General features: G+C 37.4%; 1 protein-coding gene across 1 annotated transcript; it reads right to left on the bottom strand.

Annotated features, from left to right (window-relative positions):
- Positions 1–22,413: 22,413 nt before the first annotated feature.
- On the bottom strand, positions 22,414–23,033 carry LOC132242871 (large ribosomal subunit protein uL22-like). The gene has a single exon (XM_059712081.1). It carries the CDS (start codon positions 22,886–22,888, stop codon positions 22,448–22,450), a length of 441 nt encoding a protein of 146 aa, XP_059568064.1. The 5' UTR covers positions 22,889–23,033; the 3' UTR covers positions 22,414–22,447.
- Positions 23,034–23,478: the final 445 nt, after the last annotated feature.

Here is a 23,478-nt window from a genome sequence, read left to right as displayed (position 1 = left end):
TAAAGAGATGATGCAGAAGAATAAAGTAATAATTATGGGAATAAAATCCTCAAATCATTATTTATTATGATGTGATAATTTAAAAGCAGAAGGATTCTAAAATGTGTATTATTTCACCAATCACAGAAAATATTATTTAGCACAGATAATAACAAGTTGATAATTTTGGATCGCTATATAGATGATTAGCACAAATTTAATCTTTCTCAACAGCTTTAATGAGAATAAATTATGCTAAAATTTTTCAGATTTGTGAATTAAAACACTTTTGTGAAATTTTAAAGAGCAAATAATTGGTCTCAGATTACTAGTTAATTTCACTTAATGGCTATTTTTTCAGCCATTTCTTACCTTTATTTAAACAATTTATTTTTATTTTTATAGTAGGAATATAGTATTTTATAAATATAAATTAATCTATATAACAAGCATTTATTAACATATAGAAACAGCTTATATATTTACATTGTGGAGGAAGATAATAAGATAATTTAGGGAAAGTAGAATCAAGATGTTACTATTATTCAACAATACGAAGCAGGATCAAGTATTCTTTGAAGAAAATTCTGAAAAAAATTTATGTGTTACTTCAAAACATTGCAATGGCTAATATTATACTTGTTGAGAGCTAAATCTATACTAATAAAAGGGTGATATGCTAATAAGAGCCGATAGAGCAGACATCTTTCAGACGTCCTTCCAGACAAAGCCGCAGTGGCTGCAAGAGCCAAGGGCAGGCAGCCGCAGAGGCCGGCAGTGGCAGCAGCAGTGGGGTGACGGGGGTGGCGTCTTCCCCTTATCAGCCCGGTCACCTCCCGCAGAGGGAGGCCAGACTTAGGCCCACTCCCCCACAGGCCTATGCCATCAGTAGGACATCCCCTGAGCTCGCTCCTCTCATATCCTGAGAGGGGGCAGGCCAGGCAGAGGGACCCCTCCAGTGCACGAATTTTTGTGCACTGGGCCTCTAGTAGTTTATAAAAAGGCCTTAGATAAGTACTGTTTTCATTTTAATTCTGCAGTTTATCATACTTATTATGGACCATAGTCAACATGAGTACAGAAAACAAGAGAGTCATAAATGAAAATAGTTACTTGGGGGTATGAGGATTTAGAGAAGATGAATTTTTAAATGCTATATTGGGAAGAAAATTTATTTGGGGAGAAATTGTGCACTTTAGTATAAGTAATTTTTTTCTTTCTTCCTATTTATCTTCAAAGTAGTTTTTTACAATATTTCAGTCTTGCAAACAGATTCTACCAAATTAATCTATGAAGTGATACCATGTGTAAAGAATAGCATGGGTGTGGAAGGCACAACATGACATTTCAAGCTTTAAGGATTTTGAGATCACATCACCTATCCTGAAATCATGTCTAGACACTTCAATTTAGGAATTCAGAGAAGTTTAATAAATACATGTCACAGTGTTCCATTATCTTTCTCTTGAGAACAAAAATCATTAGATCCTCATTCCAAGACTCTTTGTATACCATTCTCCTATGTGTGACCATAAAAATGTACATAGCTATAACAAATTGCAATGGATGTGAGAGTCAGTTAAGAAATAAAAGAACAATAAGTGACAGCAAATATCCTGAAGATAAGGAATCATAAACCAGAAGAAAATTCAACAACTTTGAAGTGTAGCTTTTTTTTTTTTCTAGAATCAGAGGCAAGAATTGTATCCAAATTGAATCTCAAACATCTAATTAAATTATCTCAACCATTACCATGACTAAAATTTGTAAAGAAACCGAATCATCATGTAACTATTAAATTATGCATACTAAATGTGTTGAATTTATTTAGAAAATAAAATGTTATCAGTATCAAAATGGAACAGTTTTCATCCTCATAGGCAATACCTATCTCTATCCATCTATTTATCATCTTTCCTATGCACATTTGATATCTAGATGCCTGTTTTAATTCTCAAATTAACACCACCTGTAAGAGCTATTAACCTAATCATTGCTTCATGTCCCAGCCAATTATAAATGCTGTTGAACAAAACTTGACCTAGCATAGATCCATATTTGTCTTATTAGAAATTTCTTAAAAAGCAATGCACTGCCATTCATCATTAAATTTGCTTATGAAGCATCCTTTTCATTTCATGCTACAGTACTCAGTTCTAAGCTGATCCTTGGCCTAGGTGTTCAAGTGGTTTGAACACTAGTCTGGTAAAGTCAGAGAACTGATCTTGTTAACTAAGTTAACTTTTCAGGGAGCAATTCTTCCCAGTCACAGTTGGTACCTCTCTCTGCAGTTATCAAAAACATAAGTTCCTGGGGAAATGTTTTTAAAAGTTAGTTAAAAGTAAACACAACTTCCTAAAAGGGAAAAAATAATTAATGTATCTGTCCCATTTGGGTTTGTTTATTAAAATAAAAAACCTAGATGTAACAATTCATATCTCATCAGCAGTGTCATGCCACTTCTTAAATGTAGGGTGTCCCAAAAATGTACACACAAACTTTGAATAATTATAAAGGCAGTGTTTATTAAAATACATTTCATTTTCAAAATGAGTTATCACCTGTTAAAATGTGTATACATTTTTAGGACACCCTGTATATGGCTTAGAAAATATACTTAATCTTACCTTTACAAAGGAATTTTCTCAGATTGTAAAATACAGATAATGAAGCACCTATGCATGGAATTGTTATAAGGATCAAATGAGTTAGAATCCTGAGCCCTGATAATGGTGACTAGCTCATTGCATTATACAAATATCTGACATTATAATAATAACTAGAGACCTGTTGCAGGAAGATTCCTGCAAGAATAGGGTTTCCTCAGGCCTATTCCTGTAAGAACAGGGCTTCCTAAGACCAGAGCGAAGCAGAGAAAGAAGCAAAGCCGGAGGTGGGCTTTGCTCCCTCCCTTCCCCGCCACCTTCACTCCCTCCTTTCCCCGCGGCTTAGCTCCCTCCCTTCCCTGCCACCTGGGCTCCCTCCCGTGTCCGCCGCCTCAGCTCCGCTCCTGTCTCTGCTACCTCCAATCCGTCCCCTTCTCTGCCACTTGGCTCCCTTCTGCAGTGCTTGGCTTCCTTCTACACTGTCTTCAGTCTTCGCTGGGTGCCTGTGTATGTAAATTAACTGCCATATTTGTTGGGTTAATTTGCATACTCTTCTGATTGGCTGGTGGGTGTAGTGAAGGTATGGTCAATTAGTATCTTTGTCTTTTATTAGTGTAGATTATTATTATACTAGAGGCCTGGTGCACAAAATTCGTGCACGGGGGGAGTGTGTGTCCCTCAGCCCAACCTGCACCCTATCCAATCTGGGACCCCTTGAGGGATGTCCGACTGCCCCTTTAGGCCCAATCCCACTGAGATTGGGCCGAAACGGGCAGTCGGACATCCCTCTCACAATCCAGGACTGCTGGTTCCCAACTGCTCGCCTGCCCGCCTGCCTGATTGCCCCTAACCACTTTCCTGCCAGCCTGATCATCCCCTAACCACTCCCCTGACAGCCTGATCGATGCCTAACTGCTCCCTTGCCTGCCCAATTGCCCGTGACTGCCCTTCCCTGCCAGCCTGGTCCCCCCCAACTGCCCTCCCCTGCAGTCCTGAGTCCCCCCTCCCAACTACCCTCTCCTACAGGCCTGGTCGCCCCCAACTGCCCTCCCCTGCAGGCCTGATCCCCCCAACTGCCCTCCCCTGCTGGCCTGGTCACCCACAACTGTCCACCCCTGCAGGCCATCTTGTGTCCACATGGGGGCGGCCATCTTGTGTATTAGAGTGATGGTCAATTTGCATATAACCTCTTTATAATATAGGCTTAATGTCAAGAAACAGGATGGTGCTTTAGTCAGGTTGTTCAAATAGCAAAATTGCATCATTCCTAAGATTGATATGATGGATTTCTGTTCTAATTGCCTGGATTTATAATCTCAACATTAAAAAATATCTTATTCCAAAATGGATAATAAGATTTTAACATAGGTCATCTTAGAAACCACATTTAAATATAATGTTTTAAGGCAAACACAATTAAGTTATAATTTCAGGTTTTACTGTATTATGTAACTACTAGGGGCCCAGTGCACAAAATTCGTGCACTGGGTGTGTGGGGGGGAGTGTCCCTCAGCCCAGCCTGCCCCCTCTCACATACTGGGAGCCCTCAGGCGTTGACCCCCATCACCCTCCAATCGCAGGATCGGCCCCTTGCCCAGGCCTGACGCCTCTGGCCCAGGCGTCCGGCCCGGGCAGCGGGGACCCACAGCTGCAGCGGCCCCGCGATCGTGGGCTTTGCTTTAGGCCCAGGCAAGGGATCCCTAGCTCCCAGGACTGCCAGCTTCGACTGTGCCCAGCTCCCATTGCTGACTCCACCCCTACTTCCTGCTATCACTGGCCAGGGCAGAAAAGGCACCTGATTCTCCGATCATGGCTGGGGGGCAGGGCCGCCTTTGCCCTGCCCCCCAGCTCTTAGCTCCCCCCTGGGTTTCCGATCACTGTCAGTGGCAGGGGGCTTCTTCCTGCTTTCCCTTTCACCTCCCTGCATTGTGCCTACATATACAAATTAACTGCCATCTTGTTGGCAGTTAACTGCCAATCTTAGTTGGGAGTTAATTTGCATATAGCCCTGATTAGCCAATGAAAAGGGTAGCTCGTACGCCAATTACCATTTTTCTCTTTTATTAGTGTTGATTTTTCTTTTCAATAGACAGTGTTTATCCTTGATTACCAAAGGCTCCTACTAGATTCTTTTCCCTCCAATTTGCTAGGAGTCAAACTTTTGATATTTATTTTCTACTCAAATGTCAGCTTTCGTTGAGTGAAATCCTTTGTGCTTATATCAAAATTGCTAGGTATATTTTGTTTTTCTCAGTCCTTTGTGTAGTCTCTGAAAAAAAAATTATGCATGTGGAGGGGATAATTAGAGGGAACAAAGAGTTCAATAAGCATGCTCATCAAGAAAAAAGGAGAAGTTGGATAACAGGAAAAAAATGTAAAGTATTACATTGTTTTAAATATGTCAGTTATTAGTCCATTTCCTTCAAACGTCATCACACATTTATTCCTACAGCAAATGTAAAAACTAGCAACTATTAAGTTCATTCTATACATGAGGAAACTGAGGCATATAGTATTGAAATAAATTGTCCAAGTCTGCACAGCTATTAAGTGTCGGAGCCAGGTTTCAAACTCAGATCAAGTATTTGTCATCTTAACTACTGAAGGCACTTTCTTTGTATGCAGAATCTTCTCAGTATCCTTTTTGGGGTATTTATGTTTCCCCAAGAAGAAGTACATAAGAATCCTTTACCTGGTAAGTGCAGTGATCAGAATAAATGCTAGCTGCTATAACAGATAAATCTAAACACACATAATGATATAACTCAATAATGGTTTATTGCTCAAGTCCCACTCTGATGTGGTTTTCCTAGTTGGGTGGTACTTGTCTCTATAGTATACCAAATCACTAGGCTTATTCCATAATGTGATTGGGTCATTTTTAATTTATAATTGTCACAGTGTCTCTGGGGTTTGTCTTCATGCCAAATACTCAGAAACACAAAGGAAAAAATACAAAGTAAGAGCAAGCAATAGAAAGTAGCATTTACAAATTTATAGGAAGAGAATTCTCCATTCCTGTACCTCTTTTCCTACACCTTTCTAAATGTGTAACATCGTCTCTGACAATGTTGACTGCCTTAAGTGATGAGAAACTCATTATTTCATTTTGCTGTCGCTGATGTATTTTCACTCATGCAGTTCAATCTCTCTCTGATATTTGTTCCTAATTCTGTTCTTATTATTCCTTTTCATTACATATAGAAATATTACCTACTCACATAGGGTTGTACATTCTAACTGTTCATATCAATGTATCTGTATTTTTTAAGTATCTAAAAGGAACAGAGTTAAATTTTGTGATCAAAGCTTTTTAGTAGATATACAGAATTAATGTATTCTGAAAAAATTTCGGGATGATGTTGATTTTGAAGTTGGCACAAAACTGAATCAAGATTAAGTGGTAAATTTAGTTTCTCAAACAAGGACTTTCTCTATGTTTAAATATTCAAATTGTCATTGCCATCATGTTATTTTTTGTAAATCTGAATAAATCATTCATATTAATATCACTCTCCTCTTGTTTCCCATTCTGATATACATTTTGTTTTAAATTTCCACTCCTGTGTAACAAAGTACTCCCAAACTTAGCAGTTTGAAATGACAAACATTTATTTTCTCATGGTTTCTGCCAGTTAACAGGTGCCTCTGGCTCAAGATCTCTCATCCAACTATAATCAAGGTGTTGGCCAGGGATAAAGTTAGCTGAAAGCTCAACCTGGGGATTTATTTTGAAGTTCATTCGTGGCTATTGGCAGGTCTCATGATCTCTTTGGCTTTGACTACACATATCAGTTCTTTGCCATGTAGGCTGTTTTCTGCCCCTCAGTGTGAGATCTCAAGAGGGAGCAGGGTGAATGAGGGTACACACAATGACATCTTCAACCTTTTTATAACCTGGTCATAAATGGGCATCCTGCTACTTCCACTGTATTGGATTTGTTTAAAGTGAGCCAGAGAGAACTGCCCACACCCGGGAGAGAGGATGACAGAGGGCACCAACCTAAGGAGGGAGAGGTCACTAGGTACTATAGTAGAGGTTAATACATTAATACATTTCATTAAACTTTTCAGTAATATAGGCCATGTTTGCTAGAAAAAAATCAGGAAAAATGATACGATTTTTGATATTAAATCAAATAGTATGATATGATTCAATCAGAATTATCCAAGCTAATCATATACTGTTTGTATAACTCTAAATATCAATGTCCTCCCAGCACGTATGGAAAACTATTTTCTTTCAAATAAATTTCAAAAACTTTGTGATTGCCCATGAAATGGATTTATTGCTTTTTCTTCCCATTGACATTTTGTGGTTTACTTTCACCCCCTGTATTCACCCAAAGTTTTGCTTCATGATTTGGGCATTCCAAAGTGACCTTGCTTTGATCTTTCTTTCTAGGCTGAAAGTGTTCTCTAGTCTTCAGGATATTTATACTAATGCATATTTTAGTGTATGAAAGATCATATTTTCAGGGACCTCCATGCAATGTGTGAACTTGTTATTTAGGAAAATTTGTTTAGGGAAATAGAGGAATGAATTATAAAAGAGCAATGATATTATGGTTCTTAATGACCACTCAGGAATGTCTACATTTTAATATTAATGAAAACTCAATAGATAGCAAAATGATATAAAGTCTCCCTTGAACGTTATATTACCTGTAATATATCTTAGTTCATTTTCCCTCAAACTGTTGAATAAATTTCTTTTGAAATAAATTATAATGTGTTTATCCTAACACTTTCCATTTTTCTTAAATTTATTTTAATTAGCAATAGCTGATATGGTATTACTATATGCAGCCTATTTTAATATAATTACAAATCCAACATATATACATATTACATGGCACTTAAAGGAAAATTGCTATAATGCAAAATATTTTAACTAAGATGAAGAAACATGACTCTTTCTTAAGGAGTTTGGCTATTCTATATAGTGAATGAAATTTTGAAAAACATTAAAATTAATAAAATGGTATAGGTGTATAACGATGTTAATATGCCCTATGATTAAGAAATATTTTGAACTCCATATTATAGCTAAATTATACAAAGTAATAGTGTCTAATATATTACTTACTATATGTGCATGGAGTAACTTACTTTCATGACAAAAACTCTCAGCAAACTAGAAATAAAAATACCTAAACTGATAATGACTTATGTGTGATGAGCCCTCAGCTAACTCAGTAATGAAGAACTAAAACTTTTGATCTGAGATCAACAAGACAAGGTTACTCATTCTTGTCAGTTCTACTTAACGTAGTACTAGAAGTCCTAGCCAGAGCAATTAGGCAAGAAAAAGAAGTGAAAGGCATCCAAGTTTGAAAGAAAGAAGTAACAATGTTCCTATTTTCAGATGACATCATCTTACACATAAAAACACTAACAGCCATAAAAAACTGTTAGAACTAATAAATTATTTCAATATAGTTGCAAGATATACAACCAACACACAAAAAGTCATGTCTATAAATTCACACTAATGAATAATAAATGATCTGAAAAGAAAATTAGGAAAAAAATCCTATTTACACTAGCACCAAAAGATAAAATATATACTTAGGTATATACTTAATTAACAAATAAAGTAAACAGACTGAAAAGGCAATCTACAGAATGGGAGAAAATATCTGTAAGCCATAGGCCGGATGATTTAACTTTCAAAATACATGAAGAATTCCTACAACTTAACTGGAAAAAAAAATTAAAAACCTGAAAAAAAAATTAAAAAACTACTAACTCAAGTAAAGGAATTAAATAAACATTTCTCTAAAGAAGAAATACAAATGACCAACAGGTATATGAAAAAATGCTCAGCATCACTAGTCATCAGGGAAATGCAAATTAAAACCACACTATTATTTCACACCTATCAGAATGACTGTTATAAAAATCAAAAACAAACAAAAAGCAACAGTTGTTGGCAAAGATGTGGAGAAATTGGAACCTTTTCACACTATGGTTGGGAATGCAAAATTGTACAGCTGCTATGGAAAACAATATGGAGGTTCCTAAAAAAATTAAAAATAGAATTATTCTGTGATCCAAAAATCACACTTCTGGATATTTTAGGAAACAGTTGAAATCATAGTATTAATATTTGCCTTCTCTTGTTCACTGAAACACCATTCATAATAGACAAGGTATAGAAACAACCTAAACATCTACTGACAGATGAATGGATAAACAAAATGTAGTATGTGCACTTAATGGAATATTATTCAATTTAAAAAAGACAGAAATTCTGTAATACATGACAGCATGTTTGAACCTTGTGGACACTATACTAAATGAAATGTCAGTTTCAGGAAGAGAAATACTGCATAAATCCATATGTCAGAGATATCAAAAATAGTCAAATTAATTGAATCAAAGGGTGATTGCCAGGAGCTGGTGGAAGGGGGAAATGAGAGTTTCTAATTAATCCACCTAAAGTCTCAGGTGAGCAAGATGAGTCATTTTAGAAAGCTGCTGTATACCATTATACATATAGTCAACAATACTGTATTATGCACTTCAAAGTCGAGGGCTGTTCTCATCACACACACACACACACACACACACACACACACACATCTTTTAAAAATACAGAAATAAAAAAAATCTTACAAAGGTCATGATCTGGTACTTTTATCAAAACCTTTTTTTAAAATGAGTATATTTACAGAAAAAATGCACAAAATTATAGTGCTTAGAACAACTTTATTATCCCAGAAAGATCTCTTCTACCCTTACTAGTCAATTTTCTACCTACTCTGAGAGACAATCACAGCTCTTATTTCTAGTTTTTGTATTCTGGTACTTTATATAAAGGAACTCCTCTACTCATGCACTCTATTGTGCTAGCTACTATCACTCAACAAAATGCTTTTGAGAGTAATACAAGTAAGAATCTCTCGTTTCTCTATTATTGCTAAGTATTATTCTGTAGTATAAAAAGAGCAAAAGTTGTTTAACCATTTCTCTCTTGATGGCATTTGAATTATTTCCAGTTTGGGATACAAATAAGGTTGCTGTGACATTTTTGACATTTCTGTCTATGTTCATACATGTCTATTTTAATTTGGCAAGTACCTGTGAGTTGAGTTGCTGTCTTGTTGGATAGGCGTATATCTTACCTTTATAAGAAATTGCCATACTATGCAACTCCAACTTGTGTAAAATGATTTCTCACTGGGGTTGTGAGCAAATTTTCCTATGTGTTATTCATCTATCTCATTTCCTGAACTGGGTGATCAACTATATTGCTCTTACTTTCTTCAATTATTTTCTTTTCTGATTATATAGTCCAGGAGTTCTTTAAATATGTTAGATACAGGTCCTTTCTCAGATACCTGTATGGGTGAATTTTTTTTTTTACTATATCCGTGTCTTGTTTTTTCATTTTTGTAATATCATTTTGGTTGAGCAGACATTTTAATTGTAATGAAATATAATTTATTATATTTTTTGTTGTGGTTAATACTGTTCGTATTCTTTCTAAACTTTTTACATATTACAAAGTCAAACATATTATCTTATATTCATTTTCAGATAGCTTATTGCTTTAGCCTTACTTTTAAGTCTATGACCCATCTATATTAACTATATATATGATATGTGGATTTATTGTTTTTCTAATGGGTGTTTTCCCATCACTATTTATTGAAATGACTTTATGATTTGAATTACATTGGCCTTTATTTCAAAAGTCAATTGACTATGTATGTGTGGAACAATTTCTGTACTCTATTTCTTTGATTTGTTTATTTATTTATTTATTCATTCATTCACTCATTCATTCATTCTGATTAGAATGCCATATAGTCTATTTTACCTCAGTTTTAATATTCATTGAAATTACAGTATAAAATATGGTACAATTTGTTATTTTTATTGTTATTACTGAGATTTTTAAAATATATATATATATTTTTGGCAAGATAGTCATGGAAATTGTTTCAATAATATATATTTGATTATGGATACTTATTTTGTAGGATAGATCCCTCGAATAGCATTGAAAAGTTATTAAACATGCCAATTTAATTTTAATAATATCCTATTAGTGTTCAACTATTCTAATATCCATTTCTACCTTGATTATGCTTGTTTGGTAATAAATAATTGATTTTTCTTATTTATTTTGTATCTAGCTGATTTACTGATTATATTATAGTAGCTTTTCATTATAGTAGCTTTTATTTTGTTTTTCATTTTTTTCAAAGCACAATTATATTGTGTCCTTTTCTTGTATTTTATACAAATTATTTTATTTTTCTGTTACTTCAAATCAATGCCCCCCAATGTTTTGTTTTTTAACATTTTTATTGAAATACTAGTGGCCTAGTGCATGAAATTCATACACATTAAAAGGGAATTAGAGGAAATATTTTAATATTGCTATTTGCCCTTTCTCTATAATAGAAGTGTCAGAGATTAAAGAAAATTTGTAAAATGTATATGAAAATTTTCCTCCTGTCAGAGTCTGGGGTGCACCGCAGGACCCAGAGTCAAGTCCTCGCCCACCTGCGTGCACCTCAAAATCACAAGACCCAGACCCAGCTGGCCCCACCCCCTCCAAGCCCTGCAGGGCAGAGGGCTCAGCCTCAGGTCCCCTGGCCTGGTGCTGGGCAGGGAGCATGGCCTCAGGTCCCCTGGCCCCAGCACGAGGGCTCAAGGGTGTGAGGGCATGAGGGTGTGCCGACCATTTGCATATTATCTCTTTATTATATAGGATATTTGACATAATATTATACAAATGTAAGGTATATAACATGTTGATTTGATACACTTATATACTGTAATGTGATTGGTATTGTAATGATAGCACCATTATATCAAATAATTATTGTGTGTTGTTGTTGTTGTGTTTGTGTGTGTGTGTGGTGGAAATAATTAAGATCAACCCCCCAAATTATATTGAAAACAAAAAGATCATGCTAACAGTGATTTCTCACTTGGTCTATAATTTTAATAAAAATAGCTTTGATATTTTAGCACTTAAGATGGTGCTTACTTTTGTTTTTGGTAAATATTTTCTTTGATACCATTGTTTACTTATTTTATAGCTTTCTCCAAAGCTGTCATCCCCTGCCTCCATCTCCCACTGTAGAGGTTAAAATGATTACCTGTTCATTTTCCTAGGCTCCTTGGCATCTAGGGGTGGCTTGTGTAAATATCCTTAGGATTTTAGTCAATATATTTCAAACTCAAACTTGCAAGTGGAAATGAAATCAATTGAATGGGTACCAGGCAGATTTTTTAAAAGCATAGAATAAAATTGAAAAATCAGAGTGCAGTGCACGTACTATGGTTTTTGAAACATTTGCTTCGGTTTATATGTATGTATATATTCATATACATTAATATATATATATATATAGGTATGCTGGAAAAATGTATTTTTGCATGACTTACATTAAAAAACAGAATGTCACTTCTTTAAGTCATAGCTATTTCAATTCACTGTCACTTGTAGCTAAATGCATCCAAATTGATTCTAAAATTGATACATGTAAACAGTGTACTTAGGTAACATCCTTTAAGATTTGGAAGCAGTTGCATACAGAAGGGAAAGTGGCCTTTAATCTATTTCAGCTGGGCAATCTGTGGCCCTGAATATGAAGTAGAGAAATTTCTTATCAAACTTTTTCAGATTGCATACTGAGGAGCATGTTATGAGAGGACTAATTTGCAAAGGTGTCCAGGGAAACTAACAATGACATATAAAATATCCGAAAGACATATCCCATAACGGGGAGGTTTCCCAAGGCCACACCTACAGAAGGGACAAAGTGAGACTTAAAGCTGTAGAAATGTCCTGCCCTACAGTAATTGTGGCCTCTGGTAATTTAGGAATACCCTGCCCTTGATGTATGTCTGGTGCCTCCCTTTGGCTACACCCAAAATGATACCAGTGGGCAAAGAGGCTTAACTTTTATATCCATAAAGATTAGCATCTGCCTGAAGGCAGAAAACATCACTGAAGGTAAAGAGGCTCTCTCTATACTGATAAGAAGTTCAATAAATTAAAACAAAACATGCACAACTATAAAGTTATATGCACCTAATATCATCCTCAAAAATATTTAAAGAATTCACAGAACTACAAAAATGGACAAATACACCATTTCGATGGGAGATTTTTAATATGCTTATCTTGTTAATTGATAAATTCAGGGGAACAATCACTAAGGATACCAAAGATTTTAATAATGCAGTTAACTAACTTGATGTAGTTGGTAAGTGTACATTACTCCCAACAACTGCTGAATACATTCCAAGCTTGAAAGAACATTTATGAAAGTTGACCACATACTAAGGTATAAAAAAAAGCTCATCATATTTCAAAGCTTTGGTACCATGCAGAAAAAATATTCTCTCTGTACACAATAAATTAAATTAGTCATCAGTTATATTTTAAAAAAGATAAAAGGATCAAAATTCCCAGGGAGAGGAGAGAGAATGCAATATTAAGTTGGGTTGTGGTATAAGATTCCTCAAGAAAATAATGATTGAAGAAAGACTTGACTGTGATGAGGGAATTAATTAGGTAGGTATCTTGTGGAACTCTGTTCTAGCAGAACAAAAAGCTGAAGCAATAGTCTTTATAGAGCCTTTGTAATTTAAACAGGGAGGCTGGTCTGGAGTAGAAAGAGCAGGAAGTAGTTAGAAAGTGAACAGGAGGTCTAGCCCAGGATGTATTAGCCATTTTTAAAGAGTTTGTTTTTTACTTTTACTCTAAGTATATTAGGGAGCCATTGCCATGCTTTGATCAGGGAAATAACAGTTTGACTCATGCTTTGATAGGACACTCCAATCTGGCTTTTTCACTGTGAAGAGAAAAGAATCATTTGGGAGATTTACCAGGTATTAGGAAGTTATTGCATGATCAGATAAGTGATCCTCATAGATTATTTTCAACACTCCTTTAGCCTCTAGTTTATAGTAATACTCAAAGACTGCAAGGAATACTGATGCTAAATAGAATTAAAAAGCTCTCTAAGTCAAAAAGCAAATATTTTTGAGTAAGCCATTGTTATCATCGGAGTGCCCTCAGTGTCCCCAACTGTTGCCAGTGGAATTGGAATTCTTGCCATGTCACACGAAAAGGACTTTCCTGAGACTCATATGGGAGAAGGAGTGATACCTATTTCTGTGGAATTAAACCCCCCGGTTTCCAATGTCTTATTTCCCTCCATCTCTCCATGGAAAAAGTCCAATCTTCACAGGGCAAGAATTAAAGCCAGGGCCCAGTTTTTGTTCCATTTTAAAGTCCAGTCCAGTCCAGCATCTGGCTCGGTTAGCTTTTGTTCCCAAATTCAGTCCATTGCATGTGGGGTCTGCAAGGCCATGGGCCATGTAGCTTCTTACGGCCACATGACTATGGAGGCACATGGGTGAGTACGGGTCACAGAGCAAGAGAGTGCAAGGAAGCAGGAGCACAAGAGAATAAGAGAGAGAGAATTCTTGATCTGGGGATTATGTACAGTATTCCAAAATTTTCACAGGCTTGCGTTGGGCTTCACCCTCCTAGCCAACGATCATTGTTCCCAGGTGAGATTGACAGGTAAGCACCTTCAGTCACCCTGACTTCATTGTGCATGCGCCCATCTTCCCCTTTGTTGGAGCCTTTCCCCCAGTGGTACGTGGGGAATGGAGCAGTGGTTCCCTGGGGAGTGTAAAGTTGCAATTTCCTGGTGAAGCTTCCCAGATGACCATGCTAAAATGTCTGGCTTCCCCTTTGCTCTCTTCCTATTATTATATTAGCTAGCTAATTACAGTGGTAACACTATGGCATTTTTCAAACCAGAAATGTTATAGTCTATTTATCAGCAGAGCTTGTATGTTTTATTAATAATCGTTTGAATCTGATAGTGAGTTGGAATATCATTGGATATTCATAGATCACTGATTTATTATATTATAAATTAGGTGATTGGAGTCTGTGTATGGTTTAATAAGTAACAATTTCTTAGCTGTTTTAGATGATTAATACTGGAACTGGCTCAACATTTCACTCAGTGCCCGTGTACACTTGTCTACCAGGATGATAAGTCACTAATAGATTCTTATTACTATCCAGGGGCAAAATGTGTTTTTGTTCAGCATTTTTGTGACTATCTTAACATTTTACAATGAATGCACAGAGCAAAATGAAAGACACGTAATATAATAGAGATGAAGAAAAAAGTAAATGACACGGTATGATGCAGATAGGTATATTTTAGATTAAAATTATTCAATATAACTCTTTTATTTTGGATGACATATTAGACAGAAATTTTAAATTACTCTTTTATAGAATCATAAGTCTTAAAGCTAAAAGGCATGCTGAATGATAATCTGTTGCAAAGCCCAGCTCCCAGGAAGGTGAGGCATTAATAATCCTGGTCCACACACTGGTGAATAGCGTCTCTAAGATTACAAAGTAGGAAAGTCAGGATTAGATCCAGATTTCTAGACTCCTGATGTATATAAATGCTTGTGTATTATTGATAATGTGACATAAATTTATATTTGGTGATTCATTTGTTTTTATTCATTTATCAATTCACTTACTTTTAAGGATCTCAGGCAGTAGGTGGGGCAACAGAGAAGTAGACAGAGAAATGATGACACCATGTGGCCAGTGAAATAGAAGTCCTGAGGAAACCTGGGTAGAAGCTGGTTCAATTCCAGAAAGTCATCAGTTAAGTTGTTAGATGAAGAAATATCTCTGAGCTTATTATCAAGAGTAATTAAATGTTTGGATGGGAGGAATAGGGTAGAGGAGGACATTCCAGCCAGAAGGAATGTGTGATGCAGAGACAAGGAGCCATGAAAGACCATGGTATGACTGAAAACACGAGCAGCCCAGACATGCAAGTGTTGGTTCAGGTCTTCCCTGGGCGTCAACAGGAACAGTGTACAGCAGTGGTTCTCAACCTTCCTAACGCAGCGACGCTCTAATACAGTTCCTCGTGTTGTGGTGACCCCCCATTTCATTGTTACAAATTGAACATAATTAAAGCATAGTGATTAATCACAAAAAAATGTAATTATATATGTGTTTTCCGATGGTCTTAGGCGACCCCTGTGAAAGGGTCGTTCGACTTCAAAGGGGTCGCGACCCACAGGTTGAGAACCGCTGGTGTACAGCCTGATTGTGAATTGCTCTGTTAGCTAAGAAATTTGGATATTTATCTGTAGGAAATAGAGACAAAAAAGGTTTTCAGTAAATAAAAACATAAGTAGTCTTTTCTTTACCCCCTTCCCCTTAGGATGATCCCTGTTCTCTGCCGAATGATTAATTGAAGAAGTACTTGGAGTATGAATAACTTACCGAATTTAGACACAATAAAGAATTTTCCTGAGATGAGACAGTGCAGATGAAAGGAAAAGGCCAGGCTTAATAGGAATTTCTAAATTAGAAATTACAATTAAACATGGAGACTAGAAAATGGGACATGTTCACATTAATAGAGACTAAGGGATACAGATGTTGAAAATTGATTGAGAGGTGGTGAGAACATACAGAATTCTCCCCCCACCCCCCTCAATATATGCACATTTTAACAGCTGATAGTTCAATTTTGAAAATGAAATGGTTTTTAATAAACACTGCCTTTATAACTACTCAAAGTGTATACATTTTGGGGGGACACCCTATATTTGTTCGTGCTATTAGTAAATGTAGATTTCCAAAATTACTTAATCTTTCTGACCCTCAGTTTTTTTAAAGTAAAATAACAATAAATATGTATCTAAAAATATTATTAAACTCATAGGAAAAGTAAATCAGATAATGCATATAAAATAACCATGATTGCCAGCTCAATGGTAGGTATTGAATAAAATGTAGTTATTATTATTTCTTATGTTATAATTGTTATTATAACAGTGAATTTAGAAATAAGTATCCTGCAGAAAAATGAAAATAAAAATGTGAACCTTGGAAGAGAGGTCAGGGAAGTAAATGTCTATTTGACAGTAATCACTGTAGAAGTGTACTTTAAAACATAAGATTAGACATAATGCTAACAGAATTTTACTCTTTGGCTGTTTTTGTTTAAAAGGAAATTGAAATTTGAACACCCAAAGTTAAATGAATAAGCCAAGAGCCTGTTAGCTATTATTAACGTGACTCTATAGAAACAGTGAAATGTCTGCGTTTGTGCTTAAGCCTGAATAAATATATTTCAGGCTTCAAAGCATTCTTTAAGCAGTAAAGTAGGTTGACATTGGGCCAAAATTCAAAATATGCAAAGTTTGTCTTCAGTGGCTACCTTTCCAAATCCATTGCAGGGAGTGGTGGTGGAGGGTTTCTAGAAAAAGACTGAAAATTCCCCCAAAGGTTTATAAGCCTTGGGTGTATAATAGCATATTCTAATCTCTCCACTATATATTTTCATGAAAGTGAAATCAAGTTAAATGAATGTTTGAAAATGACTTGAAGGAAAAAGGAAATCACAAAAGAGAATCAGTCTTAGGTAGCATAGAAAATTGTCTAGAAGACTTTTATAGGAATGGTTGGTACTGATTATTAGTGCATAAAACTGAAGTCATTTGCAGCAGCCAATGACAGAATCATATCTTTTGCTCATGAAAGGCTTTCCAGTTCACAGCTATGACCTGAGAATCTAGTGAATTTAAAACATGATCTCCAAAGACAATATGCTCAAAATATCTGAGATACATATTTGCTTTTCCTGAGTGGGCACTGCAGACAAGTGAGTCTCCTTCCATCTCTAAAAGGAAAAATCACTATATCATCACAATCAATATCATCAGAGTCACAGATACTTACAGGACACTCAGGTTGAGCCAGACCCTTTTTAGCTACTTTTCAAACATGAACTCCTTTAACTCAACAGCAGTTTTATGGGGAAGGCGTTGACGCTGCCCCGTATTTTACAGCTGCCAGTTTAAAGAACATCCTCAAGGTCACACACAGGGAAATGCCTTCATTTAGTTGGCTATCATTTCCATGAGTCAAAAGTGCCCAATGGCTGGTCAGACTTTCCAGGCCAAGTAATCATTGTATCTGTTGAAGAGGCAGTGCTCCAGAGTGGTTCAAATGGTTGCTGAAGCCCTGACTGACCTGTAGGCTTCTATTCTAACTAGCGCTACAGCCTTTGGAAATACAATCAAACCTCAGTTCTCAAATGTCTCCAATCTGGAACAATTCCTTTCTCCACTAGGTTGTTCAGGGAAAAAATGTTTCCTTTAACTTCTGTTCTTGACCTGACAACCCTTTCTTGCTGATACATCAGCATGACAAAAGGCATTGCCCAGCCTACAAGCAAAGGAGAGAATAGTTTTCAGTTTACTGCTACACCTTGGGCCTGTCAGCATTGTTAATATTTCAGGAAGTTGTGCTGTGTTGAAGAGGTAGAAAGACTTCCAAAGTTTGCTTAGAAACTCATTGTATCATTTTGAATTCCTATCAGCAATGTATGAAAGTTTCTACTGCTCCACCCTTGTCAGCACGTGATTCCGACAAACTTTTTAATTTTGGCTAATCTAGTCTGTATTAAGTGGAATCTTTTTATCATTTTAACTTATACTGTTATAGTGGTTAATGATGTTAAGCATATTTTCATGTACTTATTATCTGTATAACTTCTGGTGAAATGTCTCTTTATATATTTATTTTTGCCCATTGTTTAAGTTTTATTGAATTTTAAAGGTTCTCTATATATGATATATGTTATGCCCAGATTTCAGGATCCCCAAAAGACCACACCAGGGAGCCAGCCGAGTCCGATGCAAAAGCAGAGTCTTTTATTATTACAAACCCGGGTCTGGCTCCCCTACCCTCCTTACTGACACAGCAGCAAGTGGCAGAGAGAGAGAACTCTGTGTGGAGAGAGGTTTTATAGGGGGATTGGAGCAAGGGGAGGAGAAAGGACTGTGGGCCCTGCTCATTGGCCAGGCGCAAGTCGGTGTCTTGTCACACAGGATGTGGTCATATGTATGGCGACTTCCCTTGATTGTCATTGGTTAGTTCAAAGAAGTCCTGGGTGTGGCCAGCAGAGGCTCAGGCTTCCGGGAAGAAGCCTTGCCGAGCACATGGCCAAGGTAAGATGGAGGGCGTAGCCCTTACCCTGGGGCAAGATGGAGGGCGTAGTCCTCACCCCTTCAATACAGTGTATATATAATATAAACTGAGTGGCCAGATCATTATAACCACCTGACGTTTGTAGGCAAATTAGCTATAATTTCACGCTGAAGTTGCTAGAGGGCCAGACCATTATAAATAGGGAAGCAGGTTGTTTACCACAAGAATAAAAGTGATTTTTTTCTGAAGATATGGGTAAACAACGCGATTTAACAGCCTTTGAATGCGCTATATATTTTATACTGAGTGGCCAGATTATGATGACCACCCCATCAGTACTTCATTGGGCCACCTTTTGTCTTCAATACTGTAGTGATTCTTCTTGGCATTGACTCCAGGAGATGTTGAAAGGTGATGCGAGGAATCTGACACCATGCCTGATGAATAGCACTGTCCAGTTCTGTGAAATTTGATGGTTGTGGAACCAGCTGCCTGATGGCTCTTTTAACTTCGTCCCACAATTGCTCAATTGGATTGAGATCTGGTGATTGTGGGGGCCACCTAAGCAAGGTAAAGTCTCCCTCACGTTCTTGAAACCACTCCTGCACAATCCGAGCACCATGGCATGGCGCATTGTCTTGTTGGAAGAAGCCATCTCCATTGGGATATGCCATCAACATGATAGGATGAACTTGATCAGCAATGATACTTAGGTATGTTGTGCTATTCAGATGTTGTTCCACATGAATTAAAGGGCCCAAATCATGCCAGGAAAACATGCCCCAAACCATAACACTGCCCCCACCAGCTTGAAGGGTTGTACTCATGCATGTGGGGTGCATGCTTTCATGCTGTTTCCGCCAAATTCTCACTCTGCCATCTGCATGATGCAACTGGAAACATGATTCATCAGACCACATGACTTTTTTCCAATGTTCGACTGTCCAATCCAGGGGTCCTCAAACTATGGCCCGTGGGCCACATGCAAATACAAATATTGTATTTGTTCCTGTTTTGTTTTTTTTACTTCAAAATAAGATATGTGCAGTGTGCATAGGAATTTGTTCATAGTTTTTTTTTTAAACTATAGTCCGGCCCTCCAACGGTCTGAGGGACAGTGAACTGGCCCCCTGTTTAAAAAGTTTTGTAAGGCCCTAGGACCCCCGGAGAGTCCGGCGGAGGAGGCGACGACCCCAAGTCAAACGCAGAGACCGAAACTTGATGCAAAAGCAAGAGGTTCTTTATTACAAGCGCAGCGCAGGGGCTCTCAGGCAGGCAGACAACAACACAAGGGAAGTGCTGGCTGACTGGAGCCCTGAGCAATTGCAGAGCAGGAGTTTATAAAGGCAAAAACCACACGCAGGTGGCCAGGGAAACAGGGAATGGGGTTAACAGTTAACTCATAACTCATCTCTTACAGGGACAGGCCTTTGTTATTAGTTGACTCATTTCCTAGGGGGTCAGGGTGGTCTGGTATGCGCAGACCGATCCCAGGGAGCGATAAGATAGCTATGCTATGACCAAACCAGGGCACCAGAGCTTTACGGGAAGGGTCAGTTGAGACACAGGAGGGGGGAGGTCTTCTCTTTAATCTTACATTAACCAGAGCTTACTGGAAAAGTTGGTTAAGGGAAAAGGGAGGTTTCAGCGGCCTTACAGTTTGAGGACCCCTTGTCCAATCCTTGTGTTCCTGTGCAGATTTGAGACGTTTTATCTTGGTAACTGCAGACAGCAAAGGTGTTCGAACAGGTCTTCGGCTTCCATATACCACACGATGCAGTGTATGGCTAATTTATCTACAAACGTCAGGTGGTCATAATAATCTGGCCACTCACGTTCAAATATATCCCATGTTCAAAGGCTGTTAAATAGCATTGTTTACCCATATCTTCAGAAAAAAAGCACTTCTACTGTCGTGGTAAACAACCTGCTTCCCTATTTATAATGGTCTGGCCCTCTAGCAACTTCAGCGCGAAATTATAGCTAATTTGCCTACAAACGTCAGGTGGTCATACTAATCTGGCCACTCAGTGTATATGTATATCTGTGCATAGACTATCTCTAGAATAGTTCAGAGGAAACAGCTAATGATCATTGACTCTTGGAAGGGGAAGCTGATAAGTACAGAAATTAGTAGACTTGCTTTTTAGATTACAAATTTTTATAGTTAAAATATTTTACCATGTGTAAATGTTATCTGATCAAAATTAGCTAAAGACAGTAATGTAAGCTGTATAATTTAGTGATTGAATATTTTAACATAGTTATGTATCATTTATATAAATAAATATTTCAACTAAGTCTAAAGACATTGTGTCTTAAATCATAGTGATACCAAATTTTTGGACTGGAACCTGGATTCTTTGTCCACCGGAGTCAAAGAATGAATCCACGGACAGAAAGTGATATAGCAAAGGTGGAAATTTATTGAAGAACAAGTACAGACCCCCACGTGGGGAGAGGGAAGAGTCCCACAGAACTGACTCCCATGTAGGAAGGGGGAAGAGTCCCACAGAGTCCCTTTTCTCAGTCTAAGGCTTATAAAGGCTACAGTTCCTGTGTCCTGATATCCCCTCTGATTGGTCAATATTCCTCTTTGAGTTGGTTACCATAGTAACTCCTGGGCTCAAAGGTTGAACCTCACAGGGGACATGTGAGGTTCTCCCCTTCCTTCCCCATTGTTCCCCTATTCCCTCTGGGCTTTCTTCTTTTCCATCTGAATGAAGGGCTCCCTTCTCTTTATTTTGTAAATATAGACCTTTCTTAGATACTTCCAGTTCCCTGGTCTTATGTAAATGCAACTGTTGCTGCTCCCTTGTCTTATGGAGATGTAATTGTACCTGGCTTCCTTGTGTTATGGAAATGACCTTCTCCCAGTCTGTAACCCCAAGCTTTTCCATGGACCCCAATTCTAAAAATCCCTATGTTCCCCCCAAATTCCTGCTTCAATAGTCTTCCTGAAATGTCTCTGAGGCTCACAGAATTCTTATATTGTATCCAGGAACTGCTGTGTTCCCAGCTCTGAATACATACTAGTATAACCTGATACCTCTAAAAAATGACCAGACTCTGCATCAGAATCTTGGTTAAATTACTATTGTAAAGCACCATGCATTAAACTTCTCTTTTATTCAATACTCCCTTTTCACTTTCCCTTTTGGGGACATGTGAGTAGAGAAAAATTTAAAAACAATTATAAATAGTTTAATAACTAATTATAAGGAAACATATGTGTATGCATGGCCCAGAAAAATAAATATAATATTGCTGGCTTTTCCAATCACAATTTCTCCCCTTTTCTCCTTCAGCCCAGCTACCACCTCCAGATAATGCCTATCCAGATTTGGGGGTTGATTATGTTCTTGTTTTTCTTCTGAGTTTTGCCACCTAAAATTATAATTTTGCATCCCTAAAAATATATTTAGGTTTTATTTGGTATAGAATCTCAGAAAAAAATACTAACATATTATTTTATGTCTTAATACTTTCAATCTATTTTATATTTGATTCAACACTTTTTAAAAGCATCTGTTTCTACATTCAGTTTTCATTGCTGTATTGTATTCCATTGTATGAACTCAACATGATAGGTGTGAATTTTCTATTCCTTTTTTCCCCCCAGAACTCCATGTTTTAATCCCATCTTATGCAAAAAAGCAGCAAGACTTTCAAAACAGCATGTTTATGACCCAAATTAATGACAGAAGAGAATAATCTATTTTTAAATTCTAATCAGAAAACTTGTTTTATCACTTGAAATATATTTAGTACTAAAGACAACCAACATTCTGCTTTTACTTTTACTTAGATTTATTTTATGCTGAATTTACTCCCGGGCCATAAGTTTTTGTTTCTTCAGTTTCTTCTGAGATACCTTTTTCTTCTGTGCAACCTCCTCTTCTGGTTTAGGAACAATCTTCTCCTTTTCGGTGAGGATCATCTCAATGTGGCAGGGAGAGCTCATGTATGGGTTAATCCGCCCATGAGCTCTGTAGGTTCTACGCCTCATCTTGGGAGCTTTGTTCACCTGAATGTGCTCAATGACCAGAGAGTCTACATCTAAACCCTTAAGTTCAGCATTGCTCTCGGCATTTTTAAGTATGTGCAGCAAAAATTCAGCACTCTTTTTGGGCCAGGGACCCTGTGCCCAGCCCCACTGTTTTGCCTGGGGGCACCTACCGACGCCACCGCTGTAGCGGCGGAATGGCACGCACTGCTTCTTCAGAGTGACGTCCTTCAGGTACTTGGTGGCCTTTCGAATGTGCATGCCCTTGATGGCCTGGGCAGTTTCACGCGTGTTCTTGAAGTGAACGCGGAGGTTGGAGCCCCTTGATTTGCATGCTTTCGTGGGGTTTTCTGGGTCTAGCGAATAGCGAACCGTCTTTAGGGGTCACCTATGGGCGCTTTGGGGAAGAGTATTCTCTTTTTTTTAAATTCTTTATTGTTTAAAGTATTACATGAGTCTCCTTTTCCCCCCATTGACCTCTTCCCCACCACCCCTTCTTCCAAGCACAAGCCCTCACCCCTGCCCCGCTACTGTCTGTGTCCATTGGTTTTGCTCATACGCATGCATACAAGCCCTTTGGTTGATCTCTTTCCCTCTCACATCCCAGTGCATTTTCTATTCTTGATGGATATGTGAATTGTTTCTGGTTTGGGGTTATCCATAAACTCCCTTAAGTATTCTCCCTGTGTTCATGTGTAGAACCTTCTCTAAAGTTTACATTTAGGTGTGAATTTAAGTCAAAGGTATGTAAATATGGGATTTCACTATATTAGGTCAACTGTTTTTTCAAAGTGGTTGTTTCAATGTACACTCACACCAGCAGTGACTAGGAATAAGCATTGATTCATATC

The sequence above is a fragment of the Myotis daubentonii genome, chromosome 10 (genome assembly GCF_963259705.1).
Source record: "Myotis daubentonii chromosome 10, mMyoDau2.1, whole genome shotgun sequence".
Taxonomy (NCBI): Eukaryota; Metazoa; Chordata; class Mammalia; order Chiroptera; family Vespertilionidae; genus Myotis; species Myotis daubentonii.
Note: the sequence above shows the minus strand (reverse complement) of the source record. Positions and strands in the feature narration are given on the sequence as shown.